Here is a 19,344-nt window from a genome sequence, read left to right as displayed (position 1 = left end):
ATTGGTTGGTAGAATCACGTGGCTTGTTTAACCTATAATTCTGTCATTTACCGTTCATGATTTACCGTCCATTTATTTTCTGATTTATCTCCAACAACGACAGCTGATTTGTGGCACATCCTCAAAGCTTTTTTATCTGGAAAGACACTCTAAGAAGTTATGAATTCCAATGTTGTACATTCCACTTCGTGTCATAATAGTCAGTCAGGAACCTACGGAGCTCCTCTTTATGGGCCCGAATTAGCGGCTCCCCATATTTTTTACGGGCAGTCTCCGGACCATCTCCCACGACCTGACAACCACTATGTCGGGAACAGTGTGGTCACTTCTTTTCCCGGTCTTGACCACCGTTCATCCTTGCTTAATCGAGAGGGTAATAATCAGTTACGAGCACACGATACATCTAGTGGAATGGCCTACAGTAACCTGGACGGCAGCGTGCGTTATGTCCACCCAGGGCGTCTCGGACATTCGGAAATTAGCCACAGTGGAAATCACGCTCTCAGTAGTATGGGGTACGTTTCCTCGTCGACGGATCCCGGACAATCTGATGCTACTCAAATGGCTGAAAATTTTGCTTTCGGAGTCTTGGAGTACGGTTCAGAAGCAAAATGTCCTCGTAATGCGTCTCCTCATCATCAAAATATGATTATAACGGGTTCAGAGGGTCGTCGTAACGGGCTTGATGTTCACGACGTTGATCCTACCACGGGTCCTCATCCTTGTATGGCTACAGTGGGCCTCCCGCGGAGGAATGGTTTCGGCTATCAGCAGGGCTATGAAGCTTCTCACCGGGACACCTGCCAAAGTGACAGCGGCACCTCAGAAGGTGCAGTTATCACCAGTAAAACCTCGTTGATGGCTCAGCACCCTGCCCTTGTCCCTAAGTATAAATGGATGCAGTTCAAAAGAAACATGTCAAAAAACGGTAAGTTATTTTAAGGATATCTTAAAAGTCCTATTAATATTTCCGCAAGGGAAAGTCTCTCATGTTAACATGATTTATAGAAAACGGAGTAAAACAGGTCAAATCTCCCAAAAATTGTCTGTTTTCTTGAGATAATAAATGTGACATTTCTCATTTCGTTGGTAAATTGAACAGTTTTCTTACATTACTTTGCATCTACCTTCAGTTTCTATTATATATTTTTCATTCGTGAGTCTTTAGTGGTTGGTACATTAGACATTTTTTTGCATCACTTTGCATCAGTTTTCAGCTTTTATTATACCTTTTTATTTGTTTTTTTAAAGTCTTTAGTGATTAGTACACTAGACATTTTTATTACATCAGTCTAAATCATTCTTCGTCTTTTTTATTATACATTATTTGTTTATTCCTGAGTCTATAGTGATTGGTACATTAAAGATTTTTCTTGTATCATTATGTATCTGTCTTCAGCTTTTATTATACGTTTTCTTGTTTACTTTTGAGTCTTTAGTGACTGGTACATTAAAGATTTTTCTCACATCATTATGAATTCGTCTTCAGGTTTTATTATATATATATATATATTTGTTTATTCCTGAATCTTTAGTGATCGGTACATTAGACATTTTACTTACATCATTATGGATTCGTCTTCAGCTTTTATTAAAGGTTTTTTTTTGTTAGTCCTCAGATATTGTATGATTGATCTACTGAGCAGGTGTTTTAATTATAGTGTACTCTGAGTAAACGCTCAAACAGAATCCCTTAACCTTTTTTTTTTTTGTTTTCTGGACGAATATGGTTCCGATTTAATAACTTTTTGGTTATGTTTTTAATTCTCGCAATGCTAAAGCGAGTTTAAAACAGATGTATTACAACAAGCGATCTTCCCGCCATCCCATACTTTCTGACAAACCGAGCATGGCGTCCTGGTAATGTCTTGATTTGGTCGTCACGTGCCATTCTTTGTATTCTAGAAAGTCAAACTGAGGACTTGGATGGCATTATAGAACCTGCATTGTAACTGTGCACAAACATGTTATTAAAACTATGATGCTCGGTTCGGTGTCACACTAATTTAGAGCTTTTTATTTTTGCTTGCTGTACCAATTTTGTACCAGTTAAAAAATCCAAAATTAGCAAAAAGAGCCAATGATACTTGTGCATAATCTTTCACAAGTTGGTGAGTACTTAGAGCTTAAGTTCTGCAATAAAATTAACATTGTTTGTAGATAACTTCTAACAGCTATAAAGTACATTCATGAATCTGCATGTTAAAGGGAGTTTTCTAATAGGAACAAACACTGTAACACTTTTTTTTTACGCTGTCATAGATCTCATGTTTCAGAAAAAAAGTTATATTTTCTGTCCATAGGGCGTTTATTCGTAAAACACGTTCAGTTGTTTAAAAGTCCAAAAATTTCACTTAGCGCTTGTGGGAATATTTTAGGAGCTAACTTTAAAAAATCCAAAACTTCTCAGACTCTCATTCATTGAGATGTTTAAAGTCATACTAAGATTGTTGCCCCTCAGTGACTCAGCGCTATGTCTGTGGAGTTACAACGCTAAAAACCGGCTTTTGATACCCGTGGTGGGCAGAGCACAGATAGCTCATTGTGCAGTTTTGTGCTTAACTCAAAACAACAACTAAGATTTTTTTTAGTATTAGACCTTTTGCTAGCAACAACAACAAAAATGTCTAGGAACGACATCATTTACAAATGTATAAATTTTTTGTAACGTTGAAAAATTTAAGTCTAAATATCCAATAAAATGCTAAGAAGAATAAAAATGGTAATATTATGATCTATAACATAAAAATATTACGTTTATAACGATGGTTTTCTCACGCATGACTTCTCGGAAAGATGTAGTGTTACTTTGTTAAGGTGTCTTGAGACTATAGTGACAGAATGAAAATATTATTATAATAATAAAATCAGTGGTAACCCTTTAATTTAATGAAAGTGTTTCAAGATATACGAATCTACAGTAATGCAAACATCTTGGTATCGACTTCACCAAAACAGAAATCTTAAAATATGAATTATGTAGAATTGATTTTTATTCTATGTGTTGAACTGTAGGTTTGGAGAAGACGAAGTTTCTAGTTTAAGTGGAATAAAAATCACCAGACTCTTAGCATTTAGTTTATGTTATACAAGTACAAAACTTTCTTACTAGCAATCTTGTTTGTCAAAATACAACAAACAAATCAGAAGAACTTCATCAAAAAGTGAATTCTAAAGGCTAAAAAAATCTGTTCAAGAGAAACCTTTACGAGTGCACGCACTTCACTAAAGTGTCATTATTAAGTTGAAAAAACTAGAAAGAAATATGTTGCCAAAACATAAAATAAACAGTAGATGAGTTATTTTAACTGTTAGAAATAATAACGTCAAATAAACAATTGGTTGAAACAGAACTCGTATGGTGGATCAACTCCATCAAAATCTCGTTTTGGAAGTAAACAAATATATCTCGTCAAAAACAAATATTACGAGTACGTAAGCTTTACCAAAATGTCATTACAGATGTATAAAAACTAAATTTATTGTTAAAGACTATAATTAAGCGTAGATTTACCCTTCGAAAATGTCACTGTAAAGATAACTGACATGTAAAAATCTGACATGTCTTTGAGCAAAAGCTTTTCACGTATGTCTAAGGCACCTGAGGATATGGAAGCACACTTGTAACTCGTAATTTTACAAAAGTTTCATAGTAGCTGTGGAACAGTTGCGATGTAATTAACGTTATTTAAGATACATTTTTCAATATCTAATTACTAATTAACCATAAACTACATTTGTGTTTATCATAACTTGAAAACCACAAACATGCTTTTAGATTCATTCTAATTCACTTTCATGTTTGTAATTCATATTTAGATAAGTTGAAGAAAAATCTCGTTACCCATTTCATACGTAATCAGAAGAAACAAAATTTACTCTAAACCAGAAAAACTTCAAAATAAATACAAACATGGTGATTGTTTACAGAAGCGTAAAGATTTTACTTTCTAAAAAGAAATCAAACATAAAACAGCGACATTTCTTTATATTGATAATTTCAACAGTCCAACATTCTTATTCAAAAATCTTACTTTTTCTAAAAAGAACAAACAATAACGACAGTGAAAGGTTGCAGGAGAAACTTACAAAGCACTACTCCTACAGCACTCCTACTAAGCACCTAGTTCAATTCCACGCATGATCTGTCTCGTACACCCATGAAATTGGCAGAATTGGACATTTGTTTTTTACTTTTTTTTTCCAGAGTGCAAACGTGATTGAACAGCTATACATGAGATAACCACTGTGTTTGTTTCTTTTTTTTTGTTATTGTTTTTGACGTTATTTGTATTTAAGTCATGGATTACTATTTGTGTCATATTAATGAAAGATAGAAGTAGACAAAAACACACATACTGAAATAAGTTCAGTAACATATAAAAGTTCTCTGACCCACATGAGTAGAAGCTGACAAGCTGTAATGAGAAACGGTCTGAATTCGTAACAGATTTTTTGCCTGGTATAACCATTATAGTACGAAAACAAAACAAACTTTCGTAAAAAGAAACGTTCTATTGTATAGGTGTATGTAGTTAGTAGGCTCAACATACATGATTGATGGTATAAAACAGCAGCTGTCTCTAAATGAGATAATACTTATGTATCACTACACTGATGAGTAAAACTTATTTTAAACAAAGAGCATTAAGTAAACATCTTGTTGATTGCTTCTATTGTCCTGCTCATAAATTCTCCAGTATATGATCTGTTTGTGTTTGTACTCGTCTAGTTTTATCTGTGTTTAATATGTTGTTGAGGGGAGAGAGGGCTTGTTAATCTTGTTCATATGGAACAACCAGTTCTCGGTAACTGACAAAGCTAATGATTTCTGACGTCACGATGATTATGTATACTTCATGTTTTTATTACCCTCCCCCCCCCCACAAAGACCTTTCTGGGATATTGTCCCTCCTCTTGTGTTCTGAGTGGCTACCTGCAATTCACAACAGCTTCCCTTATTTTTTCCTGACCTCAATGGAAACGTTTGAGGCTCCAAAGCTACCTGTTTCTACCACTTCATGATGGCGTATACAACCAATTTAAATCTGAGTATAACTTATGATTACCAGGTGCTTTGGTAGGCTGTCATACTCAACGTCGTCTTATCGCTTCAATTATCTCAGTCGTTTTTGGTGAGTTTTTTGTTAGTTGTTCTACTAAAGACAGTTTAAAGTGCAGTATTAATTATTAAGAAAACATCTTAGAATTTCTATGAACTTCAATGACTGTAATATACATGTAAGTCATTATTTTACCTACACCTAAAATCCGTGTAATTTATCGTGTTTTTTTTGCTCTATTCTCTCACTTGCAGATAGATGCAGAAAAAAAAACTTAACAAGTTTGTTATGCTTAGGAAAATAAAAATACAGAAAGAAACAAAATAACTATTGATTTTGGTTTGTCTGAAATCATGCATAACTTAAGTAGAAATGATCCTACTTTTCTATAATATATAATATCATACTTACATTTATTATACTTTGCTTAATAAATATTAAAACAATATGTGTTCTGGGGACCAGAATATATTGTCTTGATTGAGAAACGTATTAAGACATTTTTTTCTTGTCGTCAGAATATTAATGTATTTGAAAAATATGCCAGTTTAGTAAATCGTTTATTTAAGAAAAAACATTTTATTGTGTTCGCTCAAAGGGGACAATATTATATTAACAATCTAAATACATGATATAAATACATTCTTTGTTTATATTCTTTACATATATCCCTCCCTCCGACCCACGTATACGTTTTTTCAGTTTATATTTATTTATATTTAATAAGGTTAAAAGTCGAGTATTTACGAGGTGCTACTTATAACTATTTAATAGTGCAATTGTCGGTTTTATGTGCATACAAATGAGTGTATGTTGATGTACCAGTGTAATATGTTTGTTTTTGTAAATAGTGAAGCTCCATTTGTTCAGTTAAAGATTTGATAACGTAACTGTTGACAGACTGTAAAAATTTGAAAAAGGGTAAAATTCTGAAAAGCCAGTATTATAAATCTGACAGTGATTTAGCTACTTTATTATTTTGATTGAATTAATTACTAACTGTTTGGATAGTTAAACTTTCCAGCATTATGGAAAAAGTCAAGTCTTAAAAGGGTTGATTGAATTAATTACTAACTGTTTGGATAGTTAAACTTTCCAGCATTATGGAAAAAGTCAAGTCTTAAAGGGGTTTTTCCTCATTGAATATGTTTTAAAAGATAAAAAGTTAAAGCATAACGAAAGTCGAGAATGAAAAACGTAATTTTATCATTTATTTAAAACTCTTACAAGAACATGATAATAATATATAATATATATATAATAATATATATCTTGATTCTCTTAAAAGTAGCAATTTGTTTGTTTTGAATTTCGCGCAGAACTACTTGAGGGCTATCTGCGCTAGGCGTCCCTAATTTAGCAGAGGGAAGGCAGCTAGTCATCACCACCCACCGCCAACTCTTGGGCTACTCTTTTACCAACGAATAGTGGGATTGATCGTCACATTATAACGCCCTCACGGCTGAAAGGGCGACCATGTTTGGTGCGACCGGGATTCGAACCCGCAACCCTCAGATTTCGAGTCGAACACCTCAACACACTTGGCCATGCCAGGTAGATAAATGACTCTGTGAACCTGACAATGACCGAAGAAGGTCGAAACGTTGTTCGTTTCTCTACATAAAATATTTTCTCAACCCAAACGAGCCGTTTTTACATATATATTTCTCTACAAGTGGGTTTTCTCGACATCACTGATTAAATGACTCCAACATTGACAAGTTGTGAAACGTTGAATAGATGAAAGCAGTTTAATAATTGAGTAAAATATGAAAGCTTTTCATAAAGCAACATATATTAACAGGAAATAAAATCTAATACATTTATACCTGAATTTTTTTTTTTAAGGTTAGGGAATTGATTTTTATTGCAACTTTGCTGATTTATAATCGAACAAATCAGTTATTACCTGATGTCCGAGGTCTTTATAGAAACCTGAATAAATGCAAACAAGTTATATTTAGCTTGTATCCTCGCAAGAAATGAGGAAATCAGGCACTGAAATAATTTGAATTCATTGACTTTTACTTTAAAAAGAAAATAGGTTTACAAAAAGAAATTAAGGATGCATTAATATAATATAATATAATATAATATAATATAATATAATATAATATAATATAATATAATATAATATAATATAATATAATATAATATAATATAATATAATATAATATAATATAATATAATATAATATAATATAATATAATATAATATAATATAATATAAATCCCAGCTATAGCTAAAATCCTTACGTATTTCGACAAAATGATTATTTATTAGCTTAGTAAACTATCTACACAGTCCTATATAATTTATGGAGCAACCGTTAGTTTTTTGTTAAGCCAGTTGGATACGCCCACACGATTGTTCGATTTATATCTCATGGTTCAGTTGTATGCTAGTATTTTTCCACCCTTGCAACCAGTACGAACACATCACATTTACCACTCGTACAAAACCGGAAATGATGTTAGTTCAGTTTTCGTCACTACGCACATACACTTCTCTCGGTTCGGTGGTAAACTTGAGGTTTATAACGCTACCATCCGGGGTTTGATTCCCTGTGGTAAACATACATAGCTTATTGTAAACTGTGCACTTAACAACAAACAAACAACTCTTCTCAGAATTTATTCCTAAAATAACAAACAAATGCTCCTACAGAGATTCAGATATTCTATCATTTAACACTTCAACTTAACGTTCTCGTGTGATAAATTTCACCCAAAATTTTATTGGCTCTTTGAGATTTTTGTGTATTTAAGATATATATTTATGCTTAATAAACTGTGACTATGTTGGTCTATATCCTAGTTTTCCTGGTATATATATGAAAAAGAAAAACAATATATGCTACGATTTCGGAGTAAAATATGATCCCATATGAATTGTTTTTTGTACATATATATATATATATACAGATATATATATCGCATAATGTGATTATTAAGAGATATTACATTACATACAGATTTATTGTGTTTGATGCAATGACAAAAATATTGCACCATATGTAAGTTAAAGTATGTGATGAAATCGTGTAGAATTTTGGCATTATAATACACTTCAAAGATAAACACGAATAACAAACCGTGCGCTTAGTCATTATTACTTATGGTCTCATGTTGTTCTAGAAATGTAAAAGTAATATTCTATTGCTAAGTACAATATACAATCAGCCAGATGTAATAGAAATTGAAAATAATAATTATTATACGAATAGAGGGCGTGAATGAAATGTACGTGGCGGTAATCGTGTATTCGACAAAATGAAAACCCATTTTTTGTATCTAATAATATGCTGATTGTTAGTGCTTGGAATTGTATTGTCTGTATTCATAAAATTCCTTAACGGGATTTTCAGGACAAAAATAAAAGGCGTTGTTTCGTAAGAGAACTGTACTACCAAATATGTATTAGAGTTTCAGTGTAATGGACATTGTCCAATAAATAAACACTGTTCTCTTTTATATAGGCCCGGCATGGCCAGGTGGATTAAGGCGTTCGACTCGTAACCTCAGGGTCGCGGGTTCGAATCCCACTTGCAACAAATATGTTCGCTTTTTCAGCCGTGGGGCGTTATAATCTGTCGATCGGCGTTGGTAAAACAGGAGCCCAAGAGTGGGCGATGAGTGGTGATGACTAGCTGCCTTCCCTCCAGTCTTACACTGCTAAATTAGGGACGGGTAGCGCAGATAGCTTTTAAGTAGCTTTGCGCGAAATTAAAAACGAACTCATCGTGCTTATTACCCAGTATCAAAGATTCATGAATAATGTGCTACAATTCACCATTTGTGAAAAAAGTTAGTGTATGTGTGTATGGAGCATTCTGAATCTAAAACTATTTTTAACAATTCTAATGAATCTAATATATATTTGTTTATTTGTTTTCAAAATGCAATATGATTCATCACATTTAACGGTAAATAAATAGGTTTTCGAACTCTTCATTAATGTATGTAAATGTTACAAAACGAAATGCCAGTGGTCAGTAACTTTCATTATGGTTTGCTGTAGTTGTGGCTAGGTGGTATGTGTACGGGCTTAGAACCCTCAAAATCGGGTTTCGATACTCATGGTAGGAAGGGCCGAGAGAGCCTACTGTGAAGCTCAAACTTACTCTAGTAAAGTATTTGATTTTATATTAAATCAACAAGTTTTTAGAATCTCCACAGCCTGGTGTGGTCAGGTTGTTAGCGCTCTTAACTCGTAATCTGACGGTCGCGAGTTCAAATACCGCTCAATAAACATGCTTGTCCTTTCATCAGTGGGGGCGTCGTAAGTGACGCTCAATTCCACTACTCGTTGATAAAAGAATAGTTCCAGAGTTGGCGGTGGGTGGTAATGATTAATTTCTTTCCTTCTAGTTACATACTGCTAGATTAGGGACGACTAGTGCAGATAGCCCTTGTGTAACTTTGCGCAAAATTCAAAAACAAACAAACAGAAACAGTATAATAATTGTTAAAAATAAAACGTCGAACAAAAATTAACTTTTTTTTGTTCATCAGAGAACTGAGACATCTTTATCTGATGAAGGCTTAAAAACAGTTCTAAATATTCTTTACAATGTACAACTAAATAAATCATATTATAATTTTGGCTTTGTTTTCGCGACTTATTTGTGTTCCTCTATAAATATCTAATAAGCATTTTAACAACAGAGATAAAATATAGCCCCTACCGGTAATCAACGGGACAAAATTAATGACAGGCGAAAAAAAAATTTTTGATTGCGCTTTTTCTAACAATTATCGTGTGTAATATATTTTCTTCAATTTTTTGTCTGTGATGAGAGGACTACATTAACTGCCACCTAGTGTTAAATCGGCTTTATAATCTCAGTGGAATATTAGTAATTTAATTTAGATAACAGTAATTACATACATCAAGTTTACATAGATGTATCTATATATATATATATATTAATAACAATCCAGCATATAACACAGCCATTCGTCTTCCTATTAAAAAAATGGGCTACTAAAGAAGATATTACATGTATAGTGAAAATTACTGCGGTGCTAAGATCAGTACAACAATGTTATTTCTGGTTTAAAAAAAAGTGGGGAAACTATGATATAGAGTGCAATTAGATTTACAGTACTTTCCAAGCTTTGTTGGTAAGGGTTGAAACTTGTTTGTTTTTTTTTTTTTTTAGGAATTTCGCACAAAGTTACTCGAGGGCTATCTGTGCTAGCCGTCCCTATTTTAGCACTGTAAGACTAGAGGGAAGGCACTTAGTCATCACCACCCACCGCCAACTCTTGGGCTACTCTTTTACGAACGAATAGTGGGATTGATCGTAACATTATAACGCCCCCACGGCTGGGAGGGCAAACATGTTTGGCGCGACGCGGGCGCGAACCCGAAGGGTTGAAGCTAACATATTCTGATATATATACACACAAGAGCTAAATTAATTTTACTCAGAAAAAGCGATTGATACAAAGAAATAAAATAAAATTGTTTACCTTTATATATATATATATATCTGTATATAATATATTATTGTTTCTAGCATTAACAAAAACATAAATAAATACAATTCTCTGGTAAAGAATTAGGATTTCTTGTATTAATACGTATGTAAATACTTATAAAAGGAAGTGTATGAAATGTCATTAACAAGTTAATAAAACAAGTACGTTCATGTAAAAAAAAAATTTGCCTAGACATGTAATGTTGTACGATAAAAACATACAGTAATCACGTTGTTATTTTCTTTGCTTTTGGTGTTTTGGAATGTTCATATTTATACTGTTTTTTTTTTACCTTTTGCAGTTAACGTCCCCGTTAGTACAGCGGTTAAAGCTACATTAATTTAACGGTACAGAAGAGTGTTTATGTGTTTCCTTATAACAAAGCCACATGGGGCTCTCTACTGAGTCCACCGAGGGGAATCTAACCCCTGATTTTAGCGTTGTAAATCCGTAGACTTAACGCTGTACCAGCGGGGGACCGTACAGCAGAGATATTTTATTAATTAATATAGTTATCGTTAATTTTCCACGCTCGTCTTTTAAACTAACTTGAAAGCACGTGCTTTCGTAACTATCAGTATTTGGAAACGTGCTGGGGAACTCAGGAAAATTATTGTTTGGATTTATTGGTTACTTAGCAACAGTAAAAAGGTTTCGTAAAGAGTTTTATGCCTGTTGACTTACGCGACTTTCCAATTAAGTTTTTTTTTGTTTTTTAGAGTACACGTACAAAGACAGAGTATAGAGATATATCGAAGCGATGGGGTCTACATTAATGGAAACTAATTCGGCGGAAATGTTATTTAACAAACAGGCCTAGCATGGCATGGCGGTTAGGGCGCTCAACTCACAATCTGCAGGGCCTGGGTTTAAAAACCGACACCGAACATGTTTGTCATATCATCCATAGAAAATTACAGTTTGAAAGTCAATCCCATTCCTCGTTGGGAAAGTGTGTGTGTGTGTTCTCATAGCAAAGCCGCATCGGGCTATCAGCTGAGTTTACCGAGGGGAATCGAACCCCTAGATTTTAGCGTTGTAAATCCGGAGACATACCACTGTACTAGCGAGGGGCTAGAAGAAGCATCCCAAAAGTTGATAGTGGGAAGTGCTAACCAGTTGCTTCCTCTCATAGTCTATTATTTCTAAACTACTGATTGTCAGTAGCTTTGCTCAAAATTTAACAAACAAAATTCAGTAAGTTTTCATGTTTTAGCCATAATTTTGTGGCTCTGAGTTTCAGTATACATATATATCGATCCAATAATCAGAGATATAGTTAAAAAAACTACAGATTTTCGACGAACGACGTGATAATTTTGCTTTTTAAATTCGTTCGTGAATTAAACCACGTTACACGTACTTAGAGAAAGTACGTGACGTATCGATTTTGTTTCGCCAGGTTTTCTGATGTCGGTATGGCTATAGGCCTGTGATAGTGTTCTTGACAGCTGGTGTACAGCCAGTAATGTGATTTTAATATACCAACCGATTAATCTTCCCGCTGGATCACTCGGTTTGTAATTCTCTTTGTTTCGCTTTTAGTCACTAATAATAAAGTTTTATGTCTAGCAGAATAGCTGCATCGTTGAATAACGTGACGTAAATTTTATCTTCAGAAGTATATAAAAAAAAAAATTTCTTCTTTCTTATTTTTTATTAAACACCCAACATTTCGGCGACTCTTGAATATTTAGTTTTGAGGAGTTGATTAATGTTGCTTATATATATATATTGATATATGAATTAACTCCCGTATTTCGTCACACTACTTTAAACTACGTCTTTCCAAAAGTCTTACGCTTTTCTGTTCGAATGAGATCACGCGCTATGGGAATATTAAAAATAAATTAATTTTTTAGTGAGTTTAAAACATTTTATAAATCAACGTGGATTAAGAAAAAAGAAACTGAATTTTGTTTCCTATCGGCAAATTATACCAGATTAAAACCAATAAATACGAACTAGCTATTTTGAAGGTGTGAGAAAAGATACATCACATAATAAAAAATCCCAGCTATGTACCGACTTATTCATTATCTAGATTCAGGGCCTTTATACTGTGAGCTCAGTAAAATGAACTTTGAGTAGAATCATCCCTTGAACAGCTGTCTACTAAGAACTTCCTTCTTTCCAAGCAACTATGAAGTGGTAAAGACAAAATACTTGTTAAGAACTTTGTTACAGGACGTGGTTCAAAACCAATGTCGCTCGTAGTTGCCCTGTTGTGTTGCACACCGCCCATTATATAATATAGAATTCAGCTAGTAGCGGACAAATATTGAGCTCGCCATCCACGAGGGTGGGCTATTGGTTTCCTTAACCCTACTTCTGTATCTTAGAAGTCTTGAATTTTAAACCTTAAATACTAGGGATAATTCTTTTGTAATTACTATAATAGATACCCCAGTGGCTCAGAGGTAAGTTGAAATTGTTTTTTGTTGTGTTGTTTTTTTTACCATCGCAAACAGTCCGTATCATGCCTTTTTGTTTATAAACAAATCATGGTGACCATATAAGATTTCACGTTGAATTATTGCTCTAAGTGTTTAATACACATTAAAACACATACGTTTGTACAGGAATTTCAGACTTATCTTTACATCTTTTTATATAAGTCAATCTAGTTAGAACAGATATAAGTTGGATATTCCAATTAGACTTGGGCCATGTGTAGCCAAATGTTAGAGTGCCTGTAACATTATTTATTCCAAATCTTTATGGTTCATGTTCTCTTACTCCTTTCCTAAAGTGGGGTCTATATTTTGGGGTTATAGATACACTAAGAGATTACCGTTAAATCAAACTTCTTCTGTTTTGACCCTTGACTCACTCAGTGGCATAGTGGTATGTCTGGGGGCACACACTGCTAGAAACTGGGTTTCAATACTCGTAGTGGGTAAAGCACATATAGCCCATTGTGTAACTTTGTGCTTAATTCCAAATAATCAAAGCTTCTGTTCTGGATCGGTCTTTAGATCCTTTCGTTGGAACCTGCGATGATCGGGTACTTTCTATGACCTCTCCTTCCATCCAGCACAGTTGCTATAGCGCGCAGTGCACCTACGTGTCTGCTAAATGTTATGTATGTGAGAGTTGTGTGCCTATTATACTCTTGAGTTTCAACCAACCTTTTCATGGCCGTGTCCGTTCGTACATCATCCATGGTATTTTATGTCGAAATATACTTTTCTTATCTTAATGTCAAACACATTACAAGTAGCCTGAAACTTGATGATAGTTCATGTTGACTAATTGCCTTCCATCTAGTCTATTACTTCAAAGTTATGGAGTAATATTCGTAGATAGCTCTTGTATAATTTTGCGAAAATTTTCTAAACACAATAGCATTAATTTTGTTTGTAGAGCTAAAACGGTCTTTTAGCTAAATAATGGATTCCACATTTACCTTATCATTTCTATGGAGTTGTTTTGATATGGCATAATTTCCTGTTCGAATTTCGAACGCTAAAATCAGGGTTTGATTACCCTTTCGGTAGACTTAGCATATAGCCCGATGTGGCTGTGATATAAGAAAACACATACCATTTGTGAAAAAACAAACAAATTACAGTTTGCTTAGAAATATATTATTTTATTGAAAAGCTTTTACTCGTGCGTGAGAATACTAAAACACTAATATAATAACAAACACATAAATGTGTCGTCAGCAAACTAAAATCTTTATGGTCATATAGATCCTGCCCTATAACTTAAAGGGTAAATGAAACAATTGGTGTATTTTTAAACGTTTAACACTCTGTTAAAATCATTTCTTTAATTATCACATTTCCTATGATCATTTTTATTTGTCATAATCCAGCTCACAAGTCAGATCATGAGTATCATGGGATAGGGCATGGCGGTTGTGGAGGAGATTCGTCAGCTAGTAATGGACCCGGCAGAACAAACTTCACTACGAAACAACTAACAGAATTAGAGAAAGAATTTCACTTCAACAAATATCTTACTCGAGCACGACGAATAGAGATTGCCAATGCTCTTCAACTGAATGAAACACAAGTGAAAATTTGGTTTCAAAATCGAAGAATGAAACAGAAGAAAAGAATGAAAGAAGGTCTCGTGCCGCCAGAAACCATCACTCCAGAAATTACTTCCACTTGCCATGAACACAAACCCGTTACCAGGATACCTCCATCGAATGTTTCCAAGGTAACGGTTCTGCCAGCCAATAAAGGAACTTGCTAGTAAACATTGTAATATTACAACAAAATAAAAATAAACCAACAGTTTCTTTGCCGAGCCGTGAAAAAAAAAAAAAGAACCTACGATTTTCGGATGATTGCTTAAGAAAATTTTTGGTAAAACACTCATTTCTTGTAGGACTATTGTGGACCAAGCACCAAATTGTAAAAGAAAATGAAAAAACAACAAAATGTGTATTTATATATATTGTATGCACAGAAAAACAGATTTTATGAGACCTATATTAGAAAAAATAACAGTAGTTAAATCCTACTTTTATTATTCTGATTTCTTTCACTTTTCAACTCACACGTAAAATTATCAATATGGCACGAAAATACTGTTTTAAACAAACACGTAAACGTTTTTCGGTTAATATTAGGCAAAAATAAGTTTAGAAAACGTATTTTAGTATACTCGTTCTTTTAGCTAAATAATGGATTCCACATTTACCTTATCATTTCTATAGAGTTGTTTTGATATGGCATAATTTCCTGTTCTGCTATTAAACCATAACGTCGCTGATGTAAATAGTATTTCATTAAAACTTAACTTATTTGACTCTATGTTTTATTCTATATATATATATATATATATATATATATGCGTGTGCTTGTGTGTGTTTAAATTTAAATAAATCTTACTTTATTGTAAACAGCATCCATGAAAAGACGATGTTTTATAAGAATAAAAAAGACTAATATCCTTTCCATCCTAACACCTTACTTTATTGTAAAAACACCTATAAGAAGACGATGTTTTATAAGAATAAAACTATTATTATCCTTTCCATCCTAAAACCTTACTTTATTGTAAACAGCACCCACAAAAAGAACGATGTTTTATAAAAATAAAACCTATAAAACGATGTTAATATTGTAAACAACACCTATAAGAAAACGATGTTTTATAAGAATAAAAAGTCCAATATTTTTCCATCCTAAACCTTACTTTATTGTAAACAACACCTATAAGAAGACGATGTTTTATAAGAATAAAAATATTATTGTCCTTTCCATCGTAACACCTTACTTTATTGTAAAAAACACCTGTGAGAAGACGATGTTTTATAAGAATAAAACTATTATTATCCCTTCCATCCTAAAACCTTACTGTATTGTAAACAACACCTACAAGAAGAACGATGTTTTATAAAAATAAAACCTATAAAACGATGTTAATATTGTAAACAACACCAATAAGAAGACGATGTTTCATAAGAATCAAAAGACTAATATCCTTTCCATCCTAAACCTTACTTTATTGTAAAAAACACCCATAAGAAGAAGATGTTTTATAAGAATAAAACTATTATTGTCCTTTCCATCCTAAAACCTTACTTTATTGTAAAAAACACCTATAAGAAGACGATGTTTTATAATAATAAAAATATTGTTATCCTTTCCATCCTAACACCTTACTTTATTGTAAACAACACCAATAAGAAAACGATGTTTTAAGAAAATAAAAAGTCCAATATCCTTTCCATCCTAAGCCTTACATTATTGTAAACAGTACCTATAAGAAGATGATGTTTTATAAGAATAAAAATACTAATATCCTTTACATCCTAAAACCTTACTTTATTGTAACAAACACCTATAAAAAGACGTTTTATAAGAACAAAAAAGACTAATATCCTCTTTAGCCATAAATAAAGTGTTCCTAACTTGAAATGTGAGTACAATATTAATAAGTGTAAAACAAATAATATGAAAAACAGTGTAATTCATTGACCCACTTATAGCTTCTACAAGTTAATCTTGGTTAGTTGGTATTGTGATGTCAGTTCTTTCTTAATAAGTAGTTTTCCGTTTCTTTGTGACAGACACATCTTAAAGTGGTTTCATTGTGTCTGCCTCTCAGAGGCAGATTTCTTCACACAAACACGTACTAAGCTTATTTTATATGTTTGTGGTCATTGCTGAGCTGTTAAAAGATCCACATCTACTCCACAGTCGTTGATGTTTTGACTTATTTTTAATTTGTCGTTAAATGAACCCGGTTGCAGAATAGGATATACAAAGCCAAGGTAAATAAAAGATGCCACAAAATTAAAATAAATAAAAGATGCCATAAAGTCGAAGTAAATAAAGATATCATAAAATCAGAGTAAATATAGATACTACAAAGTGAAAATAAATAAAGAAGCTATAAAATCAAAGTAACGAAGATATTACAAAGTCAAAATAAAGATTCCGTAAAGTAAAAGAAAATGAAGATACCACAAAGTCAAAATAAAGATTTCATAAAGTAAAAGTAAATGAAGATACCACAAAGTCAAAGTAAACGAAGATACTACAAAGTCAAAATAAAGATACCATAAAGTCAAAGTAAACATAGATACCACAAAGTCAAATTAAAGATTTCATAAAGTCAAAGTAAACGAAGATACCACAAAGTCAAAATAAATATACCATAGAGTCAGAGTAAACGAAGATACTACAAAGTCAAAATAATGATACCATAAAGTCAAGATAAAGATTTCATAAAGTAAAAGTAAATGAAGATACCACAAAGTCAAAGTAAACGAAGATACCGTAAAGTCAAAATATGGATACCGTAAAGTCAAAATATGGATACCATAAAGTCAAAGTAAACAAGATACCGTAAAGTCAAAATAATGATGCCATAAAGTCAAAATAAGGATACCATAAAGTCAAAGTAAACAAGATACCGTAAAGTCAAAGTCAAAATAAAGACAGCACAAAGTCAAAGTAAACAAAAAAGAAGCACATTGTTAATTAAACTGGCCAATAATTTAAACTTCTGTTGGGAAAATTAATCGCACAAAAGAAACGATTGTAAAATATGTAATAAAATAAAAAAAACACTTTGAAATTTTAATAAAACATTTGGTATTATTAAGGTGCTTTTGTTGTTTTTTTACAAATTTTATTTATATAAACTACCAGACCAAATTATATCACATCAAGAAATATCAGGCCAGATTATATATAATGCTTTAATGTACAAGTAATGTCTAGTGATGTCATATTAACTACTTTCATACACACGAAACTATTTGGCCATATTATCTGAGTGCTTTCATTTTGAAATAATTTGTTAAGCTAAATTATCTTACTGTTTTAATTTTGATATAATTTACCATGTTGGGCTATTTTAGTGCTTTCATAAACAAAAACTATTAGACTACGTTATATTAGTATTTTCGAAAATACACTCTAAACTATACTAAGTTAAGTTACTCGTATATTTTCGCAAAATATCAAACTAAGCTATTTTAAGCTCTCTTGTACCTTGTAGAAAATTTGTACTTGTGACCTTTCGAAGCATGATTAACAGATATACAAACATTTTATCAACTTTTCATAGACTGATAGAATTAAAATATATAATTAACGTGTATTATGAAGCAACATAAGTGAAATATGATATTAAGTTGTGTGTGTATATCAAGAATATTTTATACACTGAAAACAGAAATAGTAAACAGTGAACCCCCCATAAGCTTGAGCACTCATTACTTTAAAATTCTGGGTTCGATCCTTGCTTTATGCATATAATAGATGATATATGCAGTGTGACACTTAACAACAAATAAACATATTGAAAGATTACTTAAACCGAATTTTTTGTTTTAAGAACATGCAATAAAAACATAAGTTACATAACTCAAAATTGCAGGGGCGTTTCATTGCTTGGAAATTCAGTTCTAGTTTAAACTGTATAAGGAGATGTACATAAGTTACACAGTCCAAAACTGCGAGGGCGTTTCATTGTTTGGAAATTCAATTCTAGTCTAAACTGTATAAGGATATGTACATAAACTACACAGTCAAAAATTACGAGGGCGTTTCATTGTTTGGAAATTCAATTCTAGTCTAAACTGTATAGGGAGACGTACATAAGATACACAGTCCAAAATTGCGAGGGCGTTTTATTGTTTGGAAATTCAGTTCTAGTCTAAACTGTATAAGGAGATGTACATAAATTACACAGTCAAAACTTGCGAGGGCGTTTCATTGTTTAGAATTTCAATTCTAGTCTAATCTTAAAGAACGGCTTGATTTGATATCTTGATTAGTTGAGCAAATCATCAGTACAGCTGATAATCAGTATTTCTAGTCTTCTGAATTTGACAAGGTCACCAAGGACACAAACAAACCAATGACAATGTAAATGTTAGCCTGGTTTGGTTGCTAGTGTTGTAAGGCAGACCCAAAATATACTTATAGGGTACCAGAGATGTATATTCGGAGTAAAACCAATGTTGTGTAAGTACATAAGTTTAGTTAATGAATACAAATCATAGTATTATATACTAAATGTACATACAATCGCAGCTTTATAGCTGTTATAATGCTTAAGACTATCATCAAACTTGCTTTAAAGTAATTCATTTTGATTTCTCCAATAATGGTTCCTCAAAATTGGGTCTGGCATGGCCTACTAATTAAGGCGCTCGACTCGCAATTTAAGGGTTGTGGGTTGGCATTTTTATTATCAAACATGCTCGCCTTTTCAGCTGTGGGAGTGTTATAATGCATCAGTTAATCATATTATTTGTTGGTAAAAGATTAGCCAACGAGTTGATGGTAGGTGATGTTGACTAGCTGCCTTCCCTC

General features: G+C 32.7%; 1 protein-coding gene across 2 annotated transcripts; it reads left to right on the top strand.

Moving 5' to 3' along the window:
* Positions 1-159: 159 nt before the first annotated feature.
* On the top strand, positions 160-15,852 carry LOC143225061 (homeobox protein Hox-A1-like). 2 transcript variants are annotated; one of them, XM_076453760.1, is made up of 2 exons: positions 160-928; positions 14,373-15,852. In XM_076453760.1, exons 1-2 carry the CDS (start codon positions 160-162, stop codon positions 14,756-14,758), a joined length of 1,155 nt encoding a protein of 384 aa, XP_076309875.1. In that variant the 3' UTR covers positions 14,759-15,852. The 2 variants fall into 2 exon arrangements, 1 of the variants encoding a protein (XP_076309875.1); XR_013013594.1 differs by lacking the exon at positions 160-928 and adding an exon at positions 4,985-5,135 and having other exon boundaries at positions 14,373-14,511.
* Positions 15,853-19,344: the final 3,492 nt, after the last annotated feature.

This window comes from Tachypleus tridentatus, chromosome 9 (assembly GCF_004210375.1).
Source record: "Tachypleus tridentatus isolate NWPU-2018 chromosome 9, ASM421037v1, whole genome shotgun sequence".
Lineage (NCBI taxonomy): Eukaryota > Metazoa > Arthropoda > Merostomata > Xiphosura > Limulidae > Tachypleus > Tachypleus tridentatus.
Note: the sequence above shows the minus strand (reverse complement) of the source record. Positions and strands in the feature narration are given on the sequence as shown.